Source organism: Mobula birostris, chromosome 5 (assembly GCF_030028105.1).
Source record: "Mobula birostris isolate sMobBir1 chromosome 5, sMobBir1.hap1, whole genome shotgun sequence".
NCBI lineage: Eukaryota > Metazoa > Chordata > Chondrichthyes > Myliobatiformes > Myliobatidae > Mobula > Mobula birostris.
In genome coordinates this window covers 45,386,112-45,411,713 of record NC_092374.1, presented here as the reverse complement: position 1 = coordinate 45,411,713, position 25,602 = coordinate 45,386,112, and the positions used below count along the sequence as shown (strand labels likewise).

Genomic DNA, 25,602 nt, shown 5'->3' with positions numbered 1-25,602 from the left:
TCTGTGCACTCTGCTAGAGCACTGGAGGTGGTGTTATCTGGCCTCCAAGCTGGAGCTGGTGCTGCCCCCAGTGTTCGTTTGGCAGAAGACAAGTATTGTGTTCAAGTGCTGACTGCTGCAACATCCATGGACTTAGGGGCTTGGATGATTTTTTTTGTGTGACTGTATTGTTATCTTATAAGTGCTTGCTATCTTGTATGTGCTATATGTTCCTTGTACTATGTATGACAATTGGTACTGTGTTTTGCACTTTGGTCCCAGAGGAACAGTGTTTCATTGGCTGTATTCCATGGGTATTTATGTACGGTTGAATAACAATTAAACTTGAACTTGTTAGAAATTGTTGAGAACATTGTACTGAATGAGATGTTGGTAATGTTCCCTGATTGATTGAGGGGGGGCGGGGGGTGGGTTGAGGGAAGGAATCATGAATTTTCAATGCGGGACAAATACATAATTTAAGTTTTTATTAGCTTTTATTAGCATGCAATTTGTTCTCTATCCATTCAGACAGATGCTTACCAAAGAAGTCAATACTTACCCCAGCAAAAACCTGAAAACCTATCCCACAGAATCATTAATCGTTAGAGTATATGTGCAGCTGAGTTTTGAAGATGTTGTCATGTGGAGGGGCTAGGGGTGAGGTGCAACATGGGAATGGAGAGCCTTATCCAGCATACAAAAAATCTTAGCACAGACATAAGCCCCATCCCTCTGGTTTAGCTGGCTGTCAAAGCTATGAAAAAAAAGTTTCTAAATTTTCAAATTTGATATTGTAACATGTGCTGAGGTACAGCGAAAAATATTGTTTTGTATGCTACATATTGTTTCCTTACAACTGTGCACTGAGTTACTGCAAAGACAGACATTAGTGGAATGCAGATTGTAACAGTTAAAGAGAAAGTACAGTGTAGGCAGACAGCAAGGTGCAAGACAATAACTGGGTCAAGAGTCCATCTTATCATTCAGAACACCTTTCAGTAGCCTTTAGTGGTAGGATAGAAGCTGTTTTCAAACCTGGTAGTACGTGTTTGCAGGCTTTAGTATCTCCTGCCTGGTGGGATAGGGCAGAAGAGTGTATGTTCAGGGTGGATGGGGACTTTGATTATGTTAGCTGCTTTGAGAGGCAGCAAGAAGTGTAGTCAGAGTTAAGGAAGGCTGCTTTCCGTAATGTACTGAGCTGTGTCTACACTGTCTGCAGTTTCTTGCAGTCCTGGGTGGAGAGGTTGTTATCTCAATCCATGGTACTTCTGCATAAAATGGTTTTGATTCCATTTTGATAAAAGATGAAGGTCAAAGGTGACATGCCAAACCTCTTTAGCCTCCTGAGGAAGTAGTGGTGCTTTAGTATGCTGTCTTGGTCATAGAATTCATGTCATTGGACCAGAACTGGCTATTCGTGATGTCCATTCCTAGAAATTAAATCTTTCAACTTTTGTCCTCAACACCATTGGTGTAAACAGGGGTGTGTGTGTGTGTGTGTGTGTGTGTGTGTGTGTGTGTGTGTGTGTGTGTGTGTGTGTGTGTGTATACCACCTTGAAGTTAAAGAACAGCTCTTTTGGTGACATTGCAGGAAAGCTCATGAAATTATTTCACTAGGTGCTCTGTCTCTACCTTATACCCTGATCCATTATTGGAATTGGACTCAAATTCAGTACACATATCACCAGCTGAACTTGAAAAAACCCAAGGAATAAATAAACTGTTAAGTGAAAACCACCACATAGGCTGAAACTGCATTAAGCAAAACAGGCATGTTCTACCATAACAAATACCAAACTTTCGAAGGTTCTCTTTAAAATTACACATTTCAGAATTAAGAATTTTATGTTCAAAGTTAGAAAGCCAATAATGTTCAGAGAACCTTAATAAGCATTGAAAAATCCAAAGCTATTGTTAAAGAGCACAAACTACTGAAATATAATTAGAACTTAAAATTAAAAGACATTAAAAAACAAATTAGAAAACAATTTTTTTTTTAGTGTAATGGAGTTAATTTGCTATGTGCCCTTCGCAGCTGTTTCTGTTCACTTGAATAGTTTTGCTTTTCCTCCACAAGGTCTAAACTGATCTGAGTTTTATGGGCAAATTCCCCAGCCTGGGTTCTCATCGAATTGCAGCGGTCTCATGTTGCATAGCTGGACCCAGACTGCAATCATGCAATATTCCGAATCATGCAATATTCCACAAATAAATGTCTGCAATTCAGGTATTGCTGGGTACGTGGGGAAATGCAGCTAAATTAAACCATTCAAGTGCTTTTAAGAGTTTAAGCTGCAATTCCAAGCAGAATGTATGCCAGATATTTGCCTTGACCTTCAGAAAGTGTTTCAAAGTCAAAATCAAACTTGAGTTTATTATCACATGCACATACATGTATGCAAAGGTGCAATGAAAATCTTACTTGCTTTAGCTTTACAGCATTCATGAGAAAACATAAATGTAAGTTATACAAAATACTATAAAAACACATTAAATCAAAAAAGTCAATTATAGTTTAAACTAGTCATAGTGTTGCTATACTGAGGTAGCGAGGATGCTTCTTACAATCTTCAAGTGTTTGATGAATTTATTGTGAGTACACATTGGAAAAAAGGTAACATCTATCACCAAAGAACCCCAGCACCCAGGCCATGCCATCCTCTCACAGCTACCATCAGGCAGGAAGGTACTGAAGCTTGAACCAGGTTCAAGTTTATTCCCCTTCAAACATTTAGTTTTTGAACTAACCTGCACAACCCTAATCACTGCCTCAGTGTAACAACATTATAACCACTTCAACCATTTTGTACCTTACGGAATTTGTTCTAATTGTATTCTTTCTAGCAAAAACTGCAAAATTTCTGTTTAATTTGTTTTTTCTGTCCTGATGATGCTGCTTTTATGATGGGTTTGTGATGCTGCTGCAAGTTTTCATTGCACTTGTGCATACATATACTTGTCACCTATGACAGTGAACCTGCCTTTGACCTTGATCCTTTATCTCAAGGAGGCTGAGCTACCTAGAGATGATAATTATGTTCATTTCATGAAGCTTAGTATATCCTGTTGAGGGTTCTGTGTTCAGTCCTGGGCACTGCACTTAAGATTGGGTGTACAAGGGTCTTGGAAAAAGTACAGAAACAATAGCACAACTGCTTACGTTAAACGATGAGGATAATTGACACAAACTAGGCTGAACGATCAATCTTTCAGGACAAACGAATAAGAGATGATCCAGGTAAGCTGTATAAGAAAAGGCGTATAAGAATTTTCTACCAAGACTGGAGCAAACAAGAATTGTGTAGAAGGGAACGTGATATCAAAATTAAAACCTGGCCACTGAGAGATACCATTAAGTCGCTCCCAAGATCCAGACCTCTGAAAATGGTGTCAGTTAAAAATGCTGAACTGAGTGTGCTGGACTTTGAACAGGTAAGGTATAAAGGTTAAAGTAAACTTATTATCAAAGTACATATATGCCACCATATCCAACCTTGAGATTCATTTTCTTGCAGGTCTACTCAATAAATCCATAATAGAATAATAACCTTAAAATAGTCAGTGGAAGACCACTCCAATTGGGCGATCAAGCAGTATGCAAAAGAAAACATACTGCAAATACAATAAGTAAATAAATAGATAAATAAATAAGCAAGCAATATATTTGAGAACGTGAGATGAAGAGTCCTTGAAAATGAGCCCATTGGTTGAGGGAACAAGTGAAGTTATCCCCTTTAGTTCAAGAGCTTGATGGTTATGGGGTGATAACTTCCTGAACCTGGTGGTGTGAGTCCTGAGGCTACTGTACTTTCTTCCTGAAGGCAGCAGCGGGAAAAGAGCATGACCTGTGTGCTAGAGTCCCTGATAGTGGATGCTATTTTCTTGTGACAGTTTCATGTAGATGTGCTCAATGGTGGGAGAAGAGCTTAACCTGTGATAGACTGGGCCAAATCCACTATTTTTGTGAATTTTCCAGTTAAGGGCATCGGTGCTTCCATACCAGGCAGTGGTGCAGCCAGTCAATATACTCTACTCTACACATCTATAGAAATTTGTCAAGGTTTTAGATGTTATGCTGAATCTTTGCAAATTCCTGAGGAAGTAGAGACACTGCCACACTTTCTTCATAATTGTAATTATGTGCTGAGACCAGGACAGGTCCTCCAAAATGTTTACAGTGAGGAATTTAAAGTTGCTGACCCTCTCCACCTCCGATCTGGACTGACTCATGGACTTCTGGTTTCCTCCTCCTGAAGTCAAAAATCAGCTCATAATTACAAGACTGATGCTAGTGAACCACGGCAATGTCTGCAAGCTACGTATAAAGGATTGCAAAGCCACAAGTAGGTGGCAATAAGTTACAGACTAACTATGAACTAGTTGAATGTCTGAAGGTGCTCGGTGGGTCTAATGAGTTTGCACATTCCAATCTCCCCAGCAGGTCTGCAGATGAAATTGTAAATGGATAATATATGTGGCAACTTATAATAGGAAACAGAAGAAACTGATTAATGGTGGTTCTGATACAATTAATCTTTAGTTTTCACTTCAGTATTTATCAAATGCACGTAAAGCTTGTCTTTGACTGCAAGCTATTGAAAGCAGACCCTTCAGCTGAAAGGAAAATTTAAGTGCTGATTAAAGATACTCGGATAAGTAAGTTCATCTTAGAGTTGATGTGAATGTAACAAGTATTACTGCAAAACATGAGTGCAGTGAATGAAAAATACATGAAGGAACTGATTGCATCTAGTGCTGGTGCTGAGTCCCTGCCAGAGAAAAAATAAAGCATTGGTCAACAGAACTGGGGGTTTGATGGAACACCATGGAAAGCCAGTTAAAGTGTTCATGAAGATTTTCTTGATCAGTTACCTTCAAGGGTAAATGTGTAAAGAGTTGTTTTACAGCCCAAAGCATAAAGTGACATAAATAGCACTGTGGACAGAAGAGATTGCCGTTAAGGACAACAAATACAGGGAGTAGATGTTGAGATAAATCCAAAGAAGTGCATGAAACCACAAGGCTTATCAAGGTCATTTGTATTGATGCCCAGGTCAGTAGAACCAATATTTCCAGTTCTAAACGTTGAAATCGCCAAGTTCAGCTGCAAGGGAATAGCACTGAGAAGATCAAAATACGAACAGATCTTGAAAATGTTCAGTTTAACGGAATTGTAGAGCTAACAGTTGAATTTAGAGAAGGAAAAAAATGCTTCTCGCCGAGCAGAACTAGGCCAGGTAATTGAAGCACTTAATAAAAAGGTATTTAAACATCGGCACAATTCCTCCTTGGATGGAACAGGGCAGAATAAAAACTAAGCAGAAACAAGGAGTTGGGTTAGAAAGAGCAGGAGCTGGAATTTGAATCAACAACAGTAGATGATAAAAATGTAGTAGTTTTGTTATTCAGCTAAATGGTAAGACAACGGAGTTTTCTGCAGTGCAGTAGATAAGGGCCGGATGACCGGAATTGGACCTAGAGCAGTGGTCCCCAGTCACTGGGCCACGGACCGGTACCGGGCTGCAGAGCATGTGCTACTGGGCTGCGAAGAAACAATATAATTTGGTGAAATGAAACGATATGAGTCAGGTGCACCTTTCCTCATTCCCTGTTACGCACTGTTGAATTTGAACACCCCCTCCCCCAGTCAGCCGGTCCGCAAGAATATTGTCAATATTAAACCGGTCCGTAGTGCAAAAAAGGTTGAGAACCCCTGACCTAGAGATTCAAAGAGATGTTGTACATGAGACAAATGAGGATGAATTCTCCTGGAGATGTCTGCAAGATTATCTACTATATGGTGGGTACTGTAATCAGAAATGCTACAGATTCTGCAAATCCAAAACAAAATTAAAATGCTCAGCAGGTTGGGCAGCATCTGTGGAGAGAGAGAGAAATAGTTAATCTGTTTGTTCAGTAACTTATATGAAAACTGGTGCCTCACATAGTTATGTCAGAATCAAGGTCAGTTCTGTTTCTGACATGTACTTGACAACAAGGTGACTAGATAGCAATCAGAAGCAGCATCAAAGAGTGATTCTTTGGTTCTCTTAATTTTCAGTCTATCTACCACTCCTTAATGTAGTCGCATGGTTATCAGACAATTCAGGAAAGTGAAGATAAAAATTAAGGTTAGCTTTATTTGTCATATACATCAAAACATGGAAACGTACAATGAAATTCTTCATTTATAGCAAATGAGTGAGAATTGTGCTAGGGCAGCCTGCGAGTGCCACCACACTTCCAGCCAACAGCTCATTAACTCTAAATGTACATCATTGGAACGTGGGAGGAAGCTGCAGCACCCAGAAGAAGCCCATGGTCATGGGGAGACCGTACAAACTCCTTCGGAGCAGCAGCAGGAATCGAAACCCAATTTCCACTCCAACAGCTGCTGCTGTTTAGTGAACGTGATAACCCTTAAGATTATCTGAGCTGGCTTGTTCCTTAAAGCTTATTCCCATCGCATACAGCACTGTTTCCAATAGCACCTTTAGGATGATTCCCATCTGAAACAGAAAGATCATAGTCTAGGGAGATATCTTTTGGTAGTTGTTTTGTTTCTAGCAAGTCATGCTCAGTAGTAAATATGAGCTATATTCCCAAGTAAGTTGTTGGTAATGTGTACAAATCTGAAAATGGTTTTACCATCTGATCATGGTAGGCAACAAAGTATCACACTGGGGTCTCCTAAATCTCAGGGAAAAAGCCGAGTGATGATATGCTGAATGTTCTGGACACTTTGCAGAGATTACAAAGCTACCATGAACTTCCAGTCTAGTTGTATAAAGGTAGTCATATTGTCATATAGTATGGAAGCAGGCGTATTGGCTCAGTGCAGACTGGTTCCTATCTAAGATAGTCCCATTTGCCTGTGTTTTGCCCATATCCATCTAAACATTTCTTATTTATCTATCCAAGTATCTTTTAGGTACTGTAATGTACCTGCCTCAACTACTTTGTCTGGCAGCTCATTCCATGGATTGACCACTCTCTGTGTGAGGAAGTTACCCTTCAGCTTCCCACTAAATCTCTCCCCTATCATCTCACCTTAAATCTCTGCTCTCTATTTCTTGATTCCCTAACCTTGGGGAAAATGACTGTGTGTATTGACTTATCTGTGCCCTTTATAAATTTTATACCCTCATTCTCCTGTGCTCTAATGGAAAAACATCTCAACATGCTCAACCTCTTTCCATACCCCTGAGCCATGAGTCCTGGTGATAACCTTTGTAAATCTCTGCACTTTTTCCAGCTTAATGCCATCTTTCCTATAGCAGGAAAAGCAAAACTAAACACAATATTTCAAATGCAGCCTCACCAACATGTAGTACAACTGCAATGTAACAGCCCAACTTGTATATTCAATGCCTTGACTGACGAAGCCTAGCATGCCAAAAGCCTTCTTCACTACCCTGTAGACCTATGATGCTGTAAATTCACTGAACTGGAAAGAAAGATGAGGAAGCTGAATCAATTCATTTGAAGACAAATATGTAATCTAAGGATTGAAAGTAATGTCAAGATATGTAAGGTAAAATAAAGATAGAATATTTGCAGCATTGTGTTGTTGTAAATTGCAAGTAAAAACAACAGATGAAGCTAATTTTAGAACAGTGTGTTCTGTGGAATGTCAACAAATGTTTCATTTGTTCAAATGAAAGCTGCTGCTGTGGGCTTCTTCTACAAGTCTGGTTGACATTTACCTTTCCATTAAATTAGTGTTTTTAATTTCCCGAGTGGTTATTCTGAGTTTGTTCTCATTTGATAAGTTTACCACTCTGTTTTATGTTTTGTCCTGACCTGTTGATAACTCGGAGACCCCAAACCTCTAACTTGAGTATGACTTCATTAAAGTAAGAGCGAGTGTTCTAATTGTTTTGATTGACCCCTTCCCACAAATGGGATGGTCTGTCATTCATTATGTAACTTAATGAACAGATTTACAGTAGCAGCATCAGATATCCAAACAGAGAATCTTCCTTTCCTGGGTGAAGGGGTCTTCGAATGTCCCAATTCCCTAACCTGATACAGCACATTTGTACACTGTCAACAGCAGTAAGACAAGATGGAGAAAATCAAAGAGGCAGAGAGAAAATTTATTGAAGAGGAAAACTCAAAAAAGAGAAAGAAGAATTTGTCTAGTCAAGCTGAGCTTATTGTCATATTCACAAGTACAGTGAGATACAGGTACAATGATTCAGTAACATCTCAGGCATGCAGGAACAAAAAGCACACTGCATATACTGTAAGTTATACATTATGCATAAAATATATTAATGTTCTGAAAATGCCAAATTTAAACTAGGTTTTCTTAGGCTGGAGCACAACTATCCTTTTCCTGGAATCATCATGACTGACTTTAAGAATTAATTGAGTTTTTGGGTTTTGTTTAATACATTGGCTCCCAGTTTTAATTGGGAAATGGTATTATTTTCTTACATGAAGGGAGAAAAAACACGTTTCTTCAGGTTGTTTTACAGAGTATTTAACTTGGTGGAGCTTTTCCTCATCAATAAACTTAAGCAAATCACCGTTCTTTCAAAAGCCTTGGTCTTCCAGTAAGGGAAGAGTATTGTAGCGTGGTAGTTTGTGTGCCTAGATGCTCATGTACTGATGTGCTTATTGTTAGATTCATTCACACAATACCCCTGAGAAATTAAGCAGTTAAGATATTGGTAAAACATTTGTTTTATCACAGCCGGGACTTTGAAAATGGCTTTCATTTTGCATAAATTTATGCATGAGCACTTTCAACATCTAGGATTTTACTTTGAAAGCTTTACTATTTGTGCAAATGTGTTTTTTTAAATTATTGGCCTGAAATAATACAGTAAGGGAGTGAAGAATGGTACATTCATGCTGTGCACACATGATGGTGTTGACAAAGTTTGTCATGTGATGTCTCTTGAGAATTCAGTTTCTTTTCATGTATTTTGTAAGAAATAAACCATAAATTTCAGAGGCTTCTGCTAGATTCCCAGTCAATATGTAAAGAATCTACTAATTCCCATTAGTTAGCATATATATCTTTTTGTGTTTTCTGCTGTTTAGAACAATAGTTTCATTTCATCCAGCCATAATTGCTTTAACTGTGTGTTCTTTAAATACACGTGCACTAGTTTATCTCCTTGCTTGGATTTCGGTTTTAAAAGCTTCCTTAAAATCTCTTTGTTCATTAGGTCTTTAGTCACTTAATCTTATTTTTCTCTAATTTGACTCTGATCACAATCTCTGCCTAATCATTGACCATTTTTGGAATGTTCAGTTATATTAAGGATATTGCATATATTTCCACTGTTGTTTCTGTCCTCGAAACATACATTGGTTGCCCATAGCTGTAATAGGCTGTAATGCTTTGATAGGTTTAGTCCTTTAATTTGTTCTTACTGCTTGCTCGGTTACTTTTCAAGTGAAGCCCTCTATTGAGGCCTCTATGCTAATGGCGCCAGCCTCCCTAGCTGATAAACTGGTTGGTAAATAGCAAATTTAAATCACAATGTAGCATACACAAATAATAGAAGAACTCATGAAGGGTTGCAGCCCGAAACGTCAACCATTAATTCCTCACCTCCATAGATGTTCCACCTGTATTTTGCGTGTGCTACTCTAGATTTCCAGCATGCACAGAATCTCGTGTTTAAATCACACAATGAATGTGGTGAAAAGTTGGTTATACAGTTTAGCAAGTTTTTGATGTGTTTACAGAGGTTCAAAAGAAGTATCAAAACTTCAGCTATTTCCTGCTCTCTTAACTCATTTACCTGTCACTTCAGACCATTTTTATTTTTCACTCCACAGTTGCACTTTATTGCTCGAGGTGATTCTGGTTTAGTTTCCAGTGGGTTATTTTTGAAAGGCTGATATTTGACAGGACACAGCAATTCAGTCCATCATTCAGCCAAATCAGTTTGCAAGCAACTGTGTTGACTGATCCAATTTTAAAGCCTTTAAAAATTATTTTAATCAAAACATGATTTTGTAGTGCAAATTGTCTCAATTTCAGTAATTGCAATGCACTTTGTGCAGTAAATACTTAAACCCAGGTTCAGGTCCAATGGATGGAATGCAGAAATCACTTTTGATAACTGTCAAGGTTCCTTAAGTGGATTTCAGCAGTTCCCCATGGATCAGGAATCCACAGTACAAATTTCCCTTAAAACTTAGTGTGATTTAACTTTCTTGGCAAGGTCAGTGATGACAAGTAGATTTTGAAATAAAGTCTCGCTGGAATGGGGTTACAATGTTGAGACCTTGTGAGTCAGGAAGCATTGCGTTGCATTCTGAACATCTTTGAACAGACAGCAGAAAGAAGAAATGAGCAATGTCTTTTTTTAAAAAAAACACAGGAAACACACACAATCCATAACAAACTCATCACCATTGTAATCCATTGATTTTCAATTAGAATTCATTGGCATATCATGGTTAATGACTTAATGAAACATCCAAATCAGCCTCAAAGTGTCAAGCAAATGTTAACTCAGCAGAGAGCATGGAGAAGGTTAAATTAAGAGCTGAACAACATACACCTGGGCACAGTTGCTGTTTTAACATTTAACAGAGTCAGTTTGCATCAGAAATTAACCAGCTGTTAATGGTCACACTTCCTGAGAAATACTCAGCCACGCTGTTTGAGGAAACATTAATTGCAACAGATGGTGTAAAAAAAAATGATAGTTATTCAATGAAAGGTGTATGTAGTTCAGAGCAGCTCAATGGTTATCCATAACTGGGATCAGACAGTGACCGTGGAGCCTTTGTGGATTGTGTTCTTGATTTTCCTCTTGCTCTACACAAAGTACAGCACGGAAAGAGGCCTTTCGATACAACTCATCCCATCTGCCTGTGTATGATCAATCGCCCTCCAAAACTCTCCTATCTACGTACTTATCTCAATGGCTTTTAAATATTGCTAATGTGCCCGCCTCAGCTACAGTTACTGACTCATTCCAAACATGCATTGCCCTCTGCGTGAAGGACCTGCCCCAGATTTCTCTTTAAAATCTCTCATCTCTGATTTTCAGCCTCTTGTCATCGCACATCTGAAGGCAGCCTGCATATTCAGTGCGTTGTTACTGTGAGGATATCAGCTAAATGGGCTCGTTGTAAAGCACAACGTATTGAAACCAGGTGCTAGCGTTGCCTATAAATGGTCAATGCTTTCTCTATGCCGTAAGACTTCCTAAACAAAAAGATGTGTCTGGTAACACTATGGTCAGGTAGAGGAGTTTCGGGGCGTCACTGTAAACTGGTAGAGCAGCTGCTTCACATCTCCAGTGACCTGGGTTTGATACCGATCTCTGGGGCCATCTTGGTGAAGTTATCATGCTCTCCGTTGTGACAGACTGGATTTCCTTGAGGCGTTCCTTTCTTCTCCCACAGTCCAAAGATGGGCATAATGTAGGCTAATTGGCTGAAGTATATTAGCCAGAGTCAGTGAAGAATGGAGTTGATGAGCGTATGCAGAAAATAAAATAGAATTTGTTTAATTGGGTGCCGGCTGGTGGCGTGGTGGTGTCAGCGCCGGACTTCGGAGCGAAGGCTCCCGAGTTTGAATCCAACCGGCTCCCTTGCACGCTTTCCATCCGTGCTGGGTTGAGCGTCGAGCTAGCAACTTGGCCTCGTAAAAATAAGAAAGCCTGCTAAAAAAACGCCATCGTGACGGTACCCCGATGACTCCACTCGGAGTTAAGGGCTTTCTTCTTCTTTAATTGGGTGCTTGATGGTCAGAACAGACTTGATTGACTAAGTAGCCTGCATTCATGCTGTATGACTGTATGAGTGTTCAACAGAATATAGTTTTCACTGGTATTTTCCCAGCACTCTATTTCTTACTTTCTTACCGGAACATGATCTTAAACAACAAAACACAGATACTTGTCTTTGGTAAAATATTACAATGGCATGTTGCAATGAAAGAGACAATTAACCTGTCTCTCTGGACATTGTAAGGACAATCCAGCATTTTACAGTGCTTGACAGGTACCTAGGTGATCATCAATGTGGCTTTGATGACTATGGGCATGTTGAATCAAATCAAGTCAAGTTTCGCAGAACTATGTTTTACTGGTGTAATGGAAATAAACATGCCAGTAATTTATGGTTTGGATTTGTTCCTAATGACTCTGGATAGGAGAACATGATGGGAGAACTACTGCTTTAAAAGGGATAGAGAGGGCAGAAAAAGGGGAGGAGGGGTGGCATTACTGGTCAGGGATACTATTACAGCTACAGAAAGGGTGGGAAATGTAGCAGGATCCTCTGTTGAGTCAGTATGGGTGGAAGTCAGGAACAGGAAGGGAGCAGTTACTCTATTGGGGGTATTCTATAGGCCCCTGGTAGCAGAGATACAGGGGAGCAGATTGGGAGGTAGATTTTGGAAAGGTACAAAAATAACAGGGTTGTTATCATGGGTGACTTTAACTTCTCTAATATTGATTGGCACCTGATTAGTTCCAAGGGTTTAGATGGGACAGAGTTTGTTAAGTGTGTCCAGGACGGATTCCTGTCACAGTATGTGGACAGGCCGACCAGGGGGAATGCTATACTAGATCTAGTACTAGGTAATGAACCGGGTCAGGTCACAGATCTCTCAGTGGGTGAGCATCTGGGGGACAGTGACCACCACTCCCTGGTCTTTAGCATTATCATGGAAAAGGATAGAATCAGAGAGGACAGGAAATTTTTTAATGGGGGAAAGGCAAATTATGAGGCTATAAGGCTAGAACTTGCAGGTGTGAATTGGGATGATGCTTTTGCAGGGAAATGTACTATGGACATGTGGTCGATGTTTAGAGATCTCTGCAGGATGTTGGGGATAAATTTGTCCCGGTGAGGAAGATAAAGAATGGTAGGGTGAAGGAACCATGGGTGAGAAGTGAGGTGGAAAATCTAGTCAGGTGGAAGAAGGCAGCAGACATGAGGTTTAGGAAGCAATGATCAGATGGCTCTATTGAGGAATATAGGGAAGCAAGAAAGGAGCTTAAGAAGGGGCTGAGAAGAGCAAGAAGCAGGCATGAGAAGGCCTTGGCGAGTAGGGTAAAGGAAAACCCCAAGGCATTCTTCAATTATGTGAAGAAGAAAAGGATGACAGGAGTGAAGGTAGGACCGATTAGAGATAAAGGTGGGAAGATGTGCCTGCAGGCTGTGGAAGTGAGTGAGGTCCTCAATGAATACTTCTCTTCGGTATTCACCAATGAGAGGGAACTTGATGATGGTGAGGACAATATGCGTGAGGTTGATGTTCTGGAGCATGTTGATATTAAGGGAAAGGAGGTGTTGGAGTTGTTAAAATACATTAGAACGGATAAGTCCCCAGGAATATTTCCGAGGCTGCTCCACGAGGCGAGGGATGAGATTGCTGAGCCTCTGGCTAGGAGCTTTATGTCATCGTTGTCCACGGAAATGGTACCGGAGGATTGGAGGGAGGCGAATGTTGTCCCCTTGTTCAAAAAAGGTAGTAGGGATAGTCCGGGTAATTATAGACCAGTGAGCCTTACGTCTGTGGTGGGAAAGCTGTTGGAAGAGATTCTTTAGAGATAGGATCTATGGGCATTTAGAGAATCATGGTCTGATCAGAGACAGTCAGCATGGCGCTGTGAAGGGCAGATAGTGTCTAAGAAGCCTGATAGAGTTCTTTGAGGAGGTGACCAGGCATATAGATGAGGGTAGTGCAGTGGATGTGATCTATATGGATTTTAGTAAGGCATTTGACAAGGTTCCATACGGTAGGCTTATTCAGAAAGTCAGAACGCATGGGATCCAGGGAAGTTTGGCCAGGTGAATTCAGAATTGGCTTGCCTGCAGAAGGCAAAGGGTAGTGGTGGAGGGAGTACATTCAGATTGGAGGATTGTGACTAGTAGGTGTCCCACAAGGATCTGTTCTGGGACCTCTACTTTTCGTGATTTTCATTAACGACCTGGATGTTGGGGTAGAAGGCTGGGTTGGCAAGTTTGCAGACGACACAATGGTTGGTGTTGTTGTAGATTGTCAAAGATTGCAGAGAGACATTGATAGGATGCAGAAGTGGGCTGAGAAGTGGCAGATGGAGTTCAACCCAGAGAAGTGTGAGGTGGTACACTTTAGAAGGACAAACTCCAAGGCAGGGTACAAAGTAAATGGCAGGATACTTGGTAGTGTGGAGGAGCAGAGGGATCTCGGGGTACATGTCCACAGATCCCTGAAAGTTGCCTCACAGGTGGATAAGGTAGTTAAGAAAGCTTATGGGGTGTTAGCTTTCATAAGTCGAGGGATAGAGTTTAAGAGTTGCGATGTAATGATGCAGCTCTATAAAACTCTGGTTAGGTCACACTTGGAATACTGTGTCCAGTTCTGGTCGCCTCACTATAGGAAGGATGTGGAAGCATTGGAAAGGGTACAGAGGAGATTTACCAGGATGCTTTCTGGTTTAGAGAGTATGCATTATGATCAGAGATTAAGGGAGCTAGGGCTTTACTGTTTGGAGAGAGGGAAGATGAGAGGAAACATGATAGAGGCGTACAAGATAGTAAGAGGAATAGATAGAGTGGATAGTCAGCGCCTTTTCCCCAGGACACCACTGCTCAATACAAGAGGACATGGCTTTAAGGTAAGGGGTGGGAAGTTCAAGGGGGATATTAGAGGAAGGTTTTTTACTCAGAGAGTGGTTGGTGCGTGGAATGCACTGCCTGAGTCAGTGGTGGAGGCAGATACACTAGTGATGTTTAAGAGACTATGAGACAGGTATATGGGGGAATTTAAGGTGGGGGCTTATATGGGAGGCAGGGTTTGAGGGTTGGCACAACATTGTGGGCCGAAGGGCCTGTACTGTGCTGTACTGTTCTATGTTCTATGTTCCATAAATTTACAAAATAAGCAACTCCCTGGGCCCAGAATGATGCTGCTTTTGATATCAATAATTACTTTTTCCGCATTACAAGTACCTTAATTTTATTAACTGAATTGCAAATATTTTCTCCCAAGTATTCTTGCAAAATTGACAAAACAATGAAATATAATCTCAAAATTAAGAGTAACATCCTTGTGCACTGAAACAGAATTTTGTTTATTTCCTGCTCTCCTGAATTATTGACCTTACTAGAAATGAAAGGAATCTTAAACAAAATGCTCCTGATTTGAATGTTGGTTGATCCTGAGAGTCTGGGGCCAAGAACTGGAGGCCCAGAAGTGGCCTGTCCTTGGCCTGGAGGTGTGTGTGTGTGTGTGTGTGGGGGGGGGGGGTGGAGAGGGTGAGAAAAGGGGTTGTTTTACTGTTACTGTTTTGCTTTGTTTTGTTGTTGGAGGTGCTGCTTATGTTGTTTTGCTGAACACTGTTGGCATGGTATGATGGCACCAAAATATGTGACAACTCTTGTGGTCTGACCCCGGCCTATCCTTGAGTGTGTTGTTTGTTGATGCAAACTATACATTTCATTATATGTTTCAATGTATATGTGATAAATAAATCTGAATCCAAATTCCAGCATCTGCTGTAATGAAATTGAAATTAAATTATTTAGTCACTTAAACCTCAAAGTCCTAGATATGCCTACTGTAGTAATGTTCTTTATTGGATAACCCTTATCTTGGATCTTTATTTTAGAAACAACATCTTCATCGTTTGTCAAGGAAACTACCAAAATCTCCAACGTTGCGATGACTACGACCACAACCACGCCCGTTTCAAGGAGGAGTGTTAAGGCAACACTGACGCCTGCACCAGAGATTCCATCATTATTTCACAGGACCAGTGCAAAGACACCGATAGCATCCCACCTCCCTCCTGAGGCCACAGAGTGCTGCGAAGCCACAGACAAACGTGATATATCTTGGCCCAGAACCCAGCCCGGAGAGACAGCTAAAAGACCTTGTCCTCTAGGAACAGTGGGTAAGAAGTCATTCTCTTCATAGCTAGAAGTGTACATCAAATTTTGCATCTGACATGTGAGGGTCTTAGAACCAATAAACAGTGATTCAGACAATTTAGTAGTTTGAAAGATGCTGCAGCCATTTCACTCTCAATACTTGATAGCATTTCTTTTGTGACGTATTTTTGTTTGGAAATAAGAGTGATTATAAATGCTGGAAGTCTAAACATAAATACTAAAAATACTCAGCAGGTCAGGCCACATTTGTGGGAAGAGAAATAGTTCACCTTAGTTAGACTGGGAAGAAGAGAAATAGCTTGTTAAGTTCCATAAAAAGGGGGAGGGGGATGTCTCTCATAGGGTAAAACCAGGGTGACAGTGGGCATAAACTGTAACCTAGGTCAGTGAGAGAGTTGGAGCTGTTAGAGGATGTGAACATAGACAAAACAATGAAGAAGTTGTGAAATTCAGAGCAGGGAGATATGCTCAGCAGGTCAGGCTTGGGCATGTTCTCCATTCCCCTTAGGGAAAAATGAGGGAACATATAAAGAAGCAAAAACTAGTTCTGCCAATATCATAAATGGATGCTGATATAGACAGAGGAATCAAATTACCTGATGTTGTAGAATTCAACATTAAGTCCAGATGGAGGGTAAGGTGCTGTTGTTTCAAGCTTACATTGGGTCTCTCTGTAGCAATGCAGCAGGCCACAGACCAATGGGTGAAACTGGGAAATGGAGAACTAAAATGACAGACACTGAACTCGTGCTCAGCAAAGCAATCACCCAATCTGCATTTGCTTACTCTAGTGTAGATAACACCACATTTTCAACACCAAGTGCAGTTCACTGGAGTGGAAGAATCTAGTTCACTTCTTTTCTGAGTATATTTGAAGTCCCTGTCCAACCTCCTCAATGTTACTGAGGATTAATAGATTGTTCACCCCCTTCACCCCATTTTGCCTTTGCTAGGGTCATCATATATTTAAGTAATGCAGTCTTCTATTTCAGTTCTGTTCTTGTAGCCATAAATGTTTTAAAGAATGTTTTAAGAGCCAAATTAAAATGTAATATACTTTGTGTCCAAACACAAGCACCCAGTAATGTTTTCATTAGTATCATTGTTGCATATCTATAAATCTACACTTCACTTTTTTTTCTCAATATCTGCTGCAGGTGTAGCCACCTATGCATGTTTGTCGCCTGAAGGATACTGGGATCCCTTGGGTCCAGACCTGAGTAACTGCAGCTCCCCGTGGATAAACCTGCTGTCTCAGAAGGTAAGTCTTTGTAGTTAAGTTGTACCGCAATTAGTATTTATACAGGGTCCATATCGGGCTTAAACAACTATTTCTCAATTTATCCTGTCCTAACTGCAGCTTTCGTGGTGTGGGTCATAACTGAAAACATTGTAAGAGTAAGGTGGTCAGAGGGAATGGGTGGTGAATTGCTCTATCATATTCCCCCACATCCAACTAGAGGGCCTCGGAGGTGAGCAGAGTTCGTCAAAAAACAGTCTTGTTATCTGCCTGTTGTGGTCTGCCACAGTCTGTAGGACTTTGATGAGCACTTTATTTTGTGGAGACCTGGCTGTATTCAGTTCCTCTTCAGTTGTTTTTAAAGTGTTAATTTGTCATAAACATTCATCAGCATTAAAAATGGTGCTAGAGTGCAGAATAGTTTTTCTCCGATAAAATGGGCTGAAATTAAAATATTAGTTGTGTATCGGAATCCATATTAGTAATGTGCAGTGATGCTGTAAATTAATTTTTATGAGAAAATGAAAAGCAGTTGGGACTCTTCACCATGAAATTGTTAGTTTGGATTTTTTTTTTGCACACATGCTTTTGTGAAATTGTGATACAATTTGTGTCAGTTCAGTTTGTTTGCTCATGAGACCAAAATAATCAAAGATTCCCTGAAGAAGTTGGTCAGGCTGCTCCCTGTGTAACTGAAGTGAAGAAATGTTAAGCTTTTGTTTGTTATGCTTGTGTTAAGATATGATGATGAATGTTTTGTGAGGAAAAAAAGTCCAAATGGATAATTGTATGTTTTATCAACTTATAATGCTTGGTACCTAAAATTGCCAAGGATGCTGTCCAAGTTGCATGCCATCTTGGACAGTGTCTCCCATCCACTACATAATGTACTGGTTGAGCACAGGAGTACATTCAGCCAGAGACTCATTCCACCGAGATGCAACACAGAGCGTCATAGGAAGTCATTCCTGCCTGTGGCCATCAAACTTTACAACTCCTCCCTTGGAGGGTCAGACACCCTGAGCCAATAGGTTGGTCCTGGACTTATTTCCTGGCATAATTTACATATTACTATTTAACTATTTATGGTTTTATTACTATTTATTACTTATGGTGCAACTGTAACGAAAACCAGTTTCCCCCAGGATCAATAAGTATGACTATGACTACGATATCTCTTCATGAAAGTTATAGGTTGCTTATAAGATCATAAGATGTAGGAGCAGAGTTAGACTACTCGGCTCATTGAGTCTGCTCCACCATTCCATCATGCCTGATTTATTATTCCTCTCAACCTTATTTTCCTGCCTTCTGCCCGTAACCTTCTATACCCTGACAAAGCAAGAACCTATCAATCTCCTCTTTAAATGTAATCAATGTTTTGGCCTCCAAAGCCATCTTTGATAATGAATTCCAGATTCAACATTCGATAGGTCTCAATGAAATTCCTCCTCGTTCTTCTAAACTCTAGTGAGTACAGGCCCAGAGCCATCAAACACGCTTTATACATTAACCTTTTCATTGCTGGGATCATTCTTGTGAGCGTCCTCCGGACTCTCTCCTTAATGAAAAAGTTCATTCTGGCTTTGTGCCTATTTATCCATTTTTAAAAAATAAGTACTCTTCAAACAAATAAACTTCAAGGTCTCATCAACCAGTCTTCAATCATAATCTGGAATTTGTCTTAAACAGCTGAAACTGGCAGAATTTGACTCTACTGGGGAGAAAATTGAAAGGCTGAATTTTGCGGTTGTTTCTTCCTGTACAAAATAAAATTGATTTAAAAAGATATATTTATTTTTGTTTTGTTTTCCATTCCTAACTAAACAACAATTATGTTATTTTCTTTATTAGTTATCCTGATGTTGGGGTGTGTGGTGGTTTGATTGGGTAACTTAATTGCTAAAAGGTTTATAATTGTCACATGTACCAAAATCCAGTGTAAGTTTGCATGCCATGTACTTATGAAAAAAGAACAGAATGCAGAATAAAGTCAAACAGTTACAGGAAAATGCAGTGAGGTTAAACAAATATCCTCAAGGGTCACGACAAGGTAGTTTGAAAGATCAAGAGATCATCTTTATTGTATGAGAGCTCTATTCAAGAATCTTAAACAGTGGGGTAGAAGCTGTCCCTGTGCTTGGTGCTTCATGCCTCAAGCTTCTGTTCTTCTACTCAGTGGAAGTGAAGAAGAAGAGAGGAAGACCAGCATGGGAGGGGTCCTTGATCATGCTGGCTGCTTTACCAAGGCAACAGGAAGTTGAGAGGGAGTCAATACAGGCAAGGCAAGATGAACTGGCTGCATCGGTAGCTTTGCAATTTCTTGCAGTTTCGAGCAGAGCATATACCATACCAAGCTATGATGAATCTAGATTGGATTATAGAGAAAATTTATGGATCTTATTGCTGAAAACCTCCTTCATTATGTATGGGTAGCTTCCCTTCACTGGTTTAAAGTGCTACATGTGACACTGAAGGTCAGTGCTGTGTGTTTGTACCCACAGGACAACATGATGAGGTGATTTGTACAATGATAAATGGAAAGTAAGAATAGGGTATATTTCACAAAAAAGAATCTACCTCCGAAAAAAACACGCAAAAGGCATTTATTTTAACCCTCAGGTTCGATCTGGCGAGACTGCTGACAATATTGCTCGAGAGCTTGCAGAACAGACAAAACACCTGATTCATGCTGGGGATATTTTGTTCTCAGTAAAGCTCATGGAACAATTAGTGGATCTACTAAACCGGCAACTCCGTAACCTCACTCCGGGTGGAAAAGACAATGCTGCTCGGAGCCTTAACAAGGTAGGAAATCAATCTCGCCATTGTGTTTTGATTCACTTCTCAATTTCCTTTCTTTCATCAGATTCACAGTGAAATAATTACAAAAATAAGGAGCATTGGGTAAATGAAGCAAGAGATTAAACAGTACCTAATTACCTAATTTTTCATAACTTTGTTGTCCTTACATCAGGTGACTCGGGAAAAAAAAAACATTTTTCCAAAAAAAATAAGTTGCACAAACCCTGAAGATTTACTGAAGACATAATGTACTGCATTAATCTGTATGTACTGCATGCACTTTGTAATTTTTATGAAAAGTGTTATAGAAACATAGAAACATAGAAAATAGGTGCAGGAGTAGGCCATTCGGCCCTTCGAGCCTGCACCGCCGTTCAGTATGATCATGGCTGATCATCCAACTCAGAACCCTGCACCAGCCTTCCCTCCATACCCCCTGATCCCTTTAGCCACAAGGGCCATATCTAACTCCCTCTTAAAGATAGCCAATGAACTGGCCTCATCTGTTTCCTGTGGCAGAGAATTCCACAGATTCACCACTCTCTGTGTGAAGAAGTTTTTCCTAATCTCGGTCCTAAAAGGCTTCCCCTTTATCCTCAAACTGTGACCCCTCGTTCTGGACTTCCCCAACATCGGGAACAATCTTCCTGCATCTAGCCTGTCCAATCCCTTTAGGATTTTATACGTTTCAATCAGATCCCCCTTCAGTCTTCTAAATTCCAACGAGTATAACGAGATCCAGTCTTTCATCATATGAAAGTCCTGCCATCCCAGGAATCAATCTGGTGAACCTTCTTTGTACTCCCTCTATGGCAAGGATGTATTTCCTCAGATTAGGGGACCAAAACGGCACACAATACTCCAGGTGTGGTCTCACCAAGGCCTTGTACAACTGCAGTAGTACCTCCCTGCTCCTGTACTCGAATCCTCTTGCTATAAATGCCAGCATACCATTCACCTTTTTCACCGCCTGCTGTACCTGCATGCCCACTTTCAATGACTGGTGTATAATGACACCCAGGTCTCGTTGCACCTCCCCTATTCCTAATCAGCCACCATTCAGATAATAATCTGTTTTCCTGTTTTTGCCACCAAAGTGGATAACTTCACATTTATCCACATTAAGTTGCATCTGCCATGAATTTGCCTACTCACCTAACCTATCCAAGTCACCCTGCATCCTCTTAGCATCCTCCTCACAGCTAACACTGCCGCCCAGCTTCGTGTCATCCGCAAACTTGGAGATGCTGCACTTAATTCCTTCATCCAAGTCATTAATATATAATGTAAACAACTGGGGCCCCAGCACTGAGCCTTGCGGTACCCCACTAGTCACTGCCTGCCATTCTGAAAAGGTCCCGTTTATTCCCCTCTTTGCTTCCTGTCTGCCAACCAACTCTCTATCCACATCAATACCTTACCCCCAATACCGTGTGCTTTAAGTTTGCACACTAATCTCCTGTGTGGGACCTTATCAAAAGCCTTTTGAAGATCCAAATATACCACATCCACTGGTACTCCCCTATCCACTCTACTAGTTACATCCTCAAAAAATTCTATGAGATTCGTCAGACACGATTTTCCTTTCACAAATCCATGCTGACTTTGTCTGATGATATCACCGCTTTCCAAATGTGCTGTTATTACATCTTTGATAACTGACTCTAGCAGTTTTCCCACCACCGATGTTAGGCTAACCGGTCTATAATTCCCTGGTTTCTCTCTCCCTCCTTTTTTAAAAAGTGGGGTTACATTAGCCACCCTCCAATCCTCAGGAACTAGTCCAGAATTTAAAGAGTTTTGAAAAATTATCACTAATGCATCCACTATTTCTTGGGCTATTTCCTTAAGCACTCTGGGATGCAGACCATCTGGCACTGGGGATTTATCCGCCTTTAATCCCTTCAATTTACCTAATTTATCAATTTATCCTTCCCTTTTAAATTTTTTTAATGTTCTGTATGATTTTTCATGGCATTCTGATTCTTAGAATGATTCCAAGTTCCTTTTATTCCCCATTTCAACTCACCTAAAATCATTCTTCCTTGAATACAAATTGGCTCTGTCTTCTAAAATGTAATAAATCCTCTTTGACCTATCTGCAGCCTTTGACATATTGAGTAAAACGTTGTCCTCCAACACCTCTCTATCCTTCAACTTCCAACTGAAGGAGTTTATGTATACCTTGTTTTATTATTACCTCTCTAGTCGTTGCCACAGAATCAGCTGCTATGGTGCCCAATTCTATTCCTCCACCATTTTGACAGGATTCACTCATCCCTCTCTTAATTTCTAGCTACATGGTGATTCATGTCAGCATCAGCTGAGAACAGAATCAGTTCTTACGTGAACACTCATGTTCTGATGACACCTAGTTTCGCCTCACCACAACCTTTCTCAATTCTGCCTCTGCTTCTAACTGATCAGGTTGCTTGTCTTAAGTTCAGGGAGCAGAAATTTCCTCCCAAGAAAATATTGACCTCTTTCAGTTCTCGTCCTGACCCCTGAGCCTGAGCCATGGACTGTACCCTCCTTACTGGGAATGATAAGCAACACACATAAAAGTTGCTGGTGAACGCAGCAGGCCAGTCAGCATCTATTGGAAGAGGTACAGTCGACGTTTCAGGTTGAGACCCTTCGTCAGGACTCACTGAAAGAAGAGCTAGTAAGAGATTTGAAAGTCTCTTTCAAATCTCTTACTAGCTCTTCTTTCAGTTAGTCCTGACGAAGGGTTTCGGTCCGAAACGTCGACTGTACCTCTTCCAATAGATGCTGCCTGGCCTGCTGCGTTCACCAGCAACTTTTATGTGTGTTGCTTGAAATTCCAGCATCTGCAGATTTCCTCGTGTTACTGGGAATGATATTAGGTTAGATTATGAGGACACGCAGTCCTCTCTTATTGTCATTTAGTAATGCATGCATTAAGAAATGACACAATATTCCTCCAGTGTGATATCACAGAAATACAGGACAGACCTTGATATGAACTTGAAACCAATTGTTTACAAATATTAAACTGTGTGGTATTTGCAGAACCTTGGACTACATGTTGGTACCATCCCAAAGATGACTATTTTATATTTCAGATCACCTACACTGAAATCCTTGCACCTCATTGTTTCCAGGATAGTCTTCCCCAGACCAAGCTCTTTCATACCAAGCTCCATATGTTAGGGTGTATTCTGGAGATATGCAATATAGCAAATATTAATTTCAACAGCAACCAGTCTTTAGATCTGAATATGGATTGTAGGTTGAATTAAAATGCAACTTGAAACAAGGGTTTTTCTGATGCTGCATTTCGGAGTAAATTGCAGACCAGGAAACACCCAATTGACTGTATAGGCATGAATGCATTCAACAGCCCATTGACCTAAGATTCTGCATAGGCATGACTAAGGCTCAGAGACAATGATAACTAACAATGTTGGTGGAAAGATCCAGATATTTGAAAGATTACATGTAACTCGAAAGAAGCATTATATCCTTGGCAAAAAAAAATGCTGGAACGTTGGTTTGGGAATTCTCTGTCTGTCTGTCTGTCTGTCTGTCTGTCTCTCTCTCTCTCTATCTCTCTCTCTCTCTATCTCTGTGTCTCTCTCTGTCTCTCTCTCTGTCATTCTCTCTCTTACTCTCTGTCACATTCTCTCTCTGTCACACTGTCTCTCTCTCTCTGTCACACTGTCTCTCTCTCTCTCGTCACTCTCTCACACACACACTGTCTCTCTCTCGTCACTCTCTCACACACACACACTGTCTCTCTCTCGTCACTCTCTCACACACACACACTGTCTCTCTCTCTCTCCTGTCACACACTCTGTCTCCCGTCACTCACTCATTCTCTCACTCACTCTCTCACACACTGTCTCAAACACTGCCTCTCTCACTCTCTCTCTCTCTCATTCTCTGTCACTCTCTCTCTCCCTCACTGTCACTCTCAGTCTCACACACACACACACACTCTCTTGTGTGTGTCTCTCTCTCTCTCTCTCTCCCTGCCCCCGTCTCTCATCACACTCTCTCTTTCTCTCTCTCCCATCACTCTCCCTCGTCACTCTAAAGGTTGTCAGCTTGTGGGTGTCCTGAATAAAGACATTGTGTCTACCAGCTGCGTCTCTCTGGTGGCATCCTTCAGAGTCACAACACCATAAACCTGACATTATCTAAAGCATGGCTGCCATGCTGTAACCTGGATCGAGTTCCACTTGCACTTCAATCCTGACATGCAACCTTAAATTTGACTCCCAGTTGCCTTGAAGTCTTAAGAAATCATTCCATGGCTTTACCCCTTCTCATCGGCAATCTTCTCGATTTCTGCCCTAATAATTCTTGCCTCTTTGATTGTCCTTGCATTTAATTACTGCATAATTAGCAGTCAAATGTTCAACTACCAGATCATAAACAATGAAATTCTCTCGTCCAGCCTTACCCTCTGTTGAGTTTTCTTTGTTCTCTTCAAATGTTCCTTTACTGCCATCATTTTGAACAAATCTTTCTCCCTCTGCTGATAACTGCTGAAATGGCTCAGTCTCAGATGTTTTCTTGATGGTGCTTCAATGAAGCAGCTTAGAGGGTTTTGCTTTAATGGAGGTTCTATCGGGCTGTGAGTTATTGTATTGCACTAATCATAAAGAGAATATCTGTACTGCGGTAATATTGTCAAATTTAGCTTTAATTACTGATTCAGAATAGCTGCTAAGGATTTAATTTCCTGTGACATTTGTTGCTTAATCTATTTATATAAAATATATTTGTAAGCTTCCTAAATGAGCTAATGATTGCAGAAAAATAGCATTTTAAGGAACTTGAGTCTGTGCAAAGTTCCAAAGGAAATTAAGCTACTGGAAAAAAATTAAAAATAGTTTCCATTACTTCATTTTTAATAATCAGTTGATATAATCATCATAGCCTCAGTGTATTGTGTTGTCAGGTGGTGAGGCTTTGCATCGTATGTAGTCTTGAATGATGACATTAACTTGCTTTCTTCAAGAATCTGCATTGATGAGTCATTATGTGTTATTGGAATTAGGAGGTAGGTTTAACTGACATAGGAGTTGCTGGACTTCACTGAAGAAAATACCTCTGTCTAGCCTCCTGAATGTCTGGGAGTTAGCTCTGTGACAGAGGGGTTAAGTGCTGATTCTGAATTTAATATAGAGTTCCCTACTCTAAAACAAAATTATATTTTCATTATGCTGACACCATGCTTATTGCTAAGCAAAATTCAAAAACATGGCCTAGACTTTTATTCTTGGGGAGCTGCCCAGGGTGATCCATTATAACAGCTCTGTGCAAGCCAAAAGGGGTTGTAGAATTTTGCATTATTCATTAATAATAGGGTTTGTAGAAAACTATTCTGTGCTGTGGTTGCAGGTGAGTAAGGATGCATCCCAAGTATCTTTTATCTGAAACACAACTAGCATGAAGAATGCCTCAGTAGCTCCCACTTCCTCTGGTGGAGTAACTTTGATCTCAAAATGTCAAAGGTTCCTGAAGCAAATCTTACAGGGAAAGGAATTTAAGTTTTGATATCATGTGGATATAAAATGTGTTTTGCTTTTACCCCTTGTGTTTCTAATTTCAATGTTCTATCCTATTGACAGAAGATTGACTTTTAACCTCTTGGTAATTTGTTCAGATACTTAGACCAAGTTATAACTGGTTTGAAAGAGGGCACCAGGTAGTTACTCAAAATACTGTTTATATC

At 40.4% G+C, this 25,602-nt stretch overlaps 1 protein-coding gene across 6 annotated transcripts in view; it reads left to right on the top strand.

Moving 5' to 3' along the window:
* Positions 1-25,602, top strand: part of LOC140197677 (adhesion G protein-coupled receptor L3-like) — a 587,218-nt gene that overhangs the window by 432,010 nt on the left and 129,606 nt on the right. For all 6 annotated transcript variants that reach the window (XM_072257981.1, XM_072257983.1, XM_072257978.1 and 3 more), the window contains 3 exons: positions 15,568-15,852; positions 17,008-17,111; positions 19,713-19,898. In XM_072257981.1, coding sequence (XP_072114082.1) covers positions 15,568-15,852; positions 17,008-17,111; positions 19,713-19,898 — 575 coding nt within the window. The remainder of the gene's footprint in view (positions 1-15,567; positions 15,853-17,007; positions 17,112-19,712; positions 19,899-25,602) is intronic.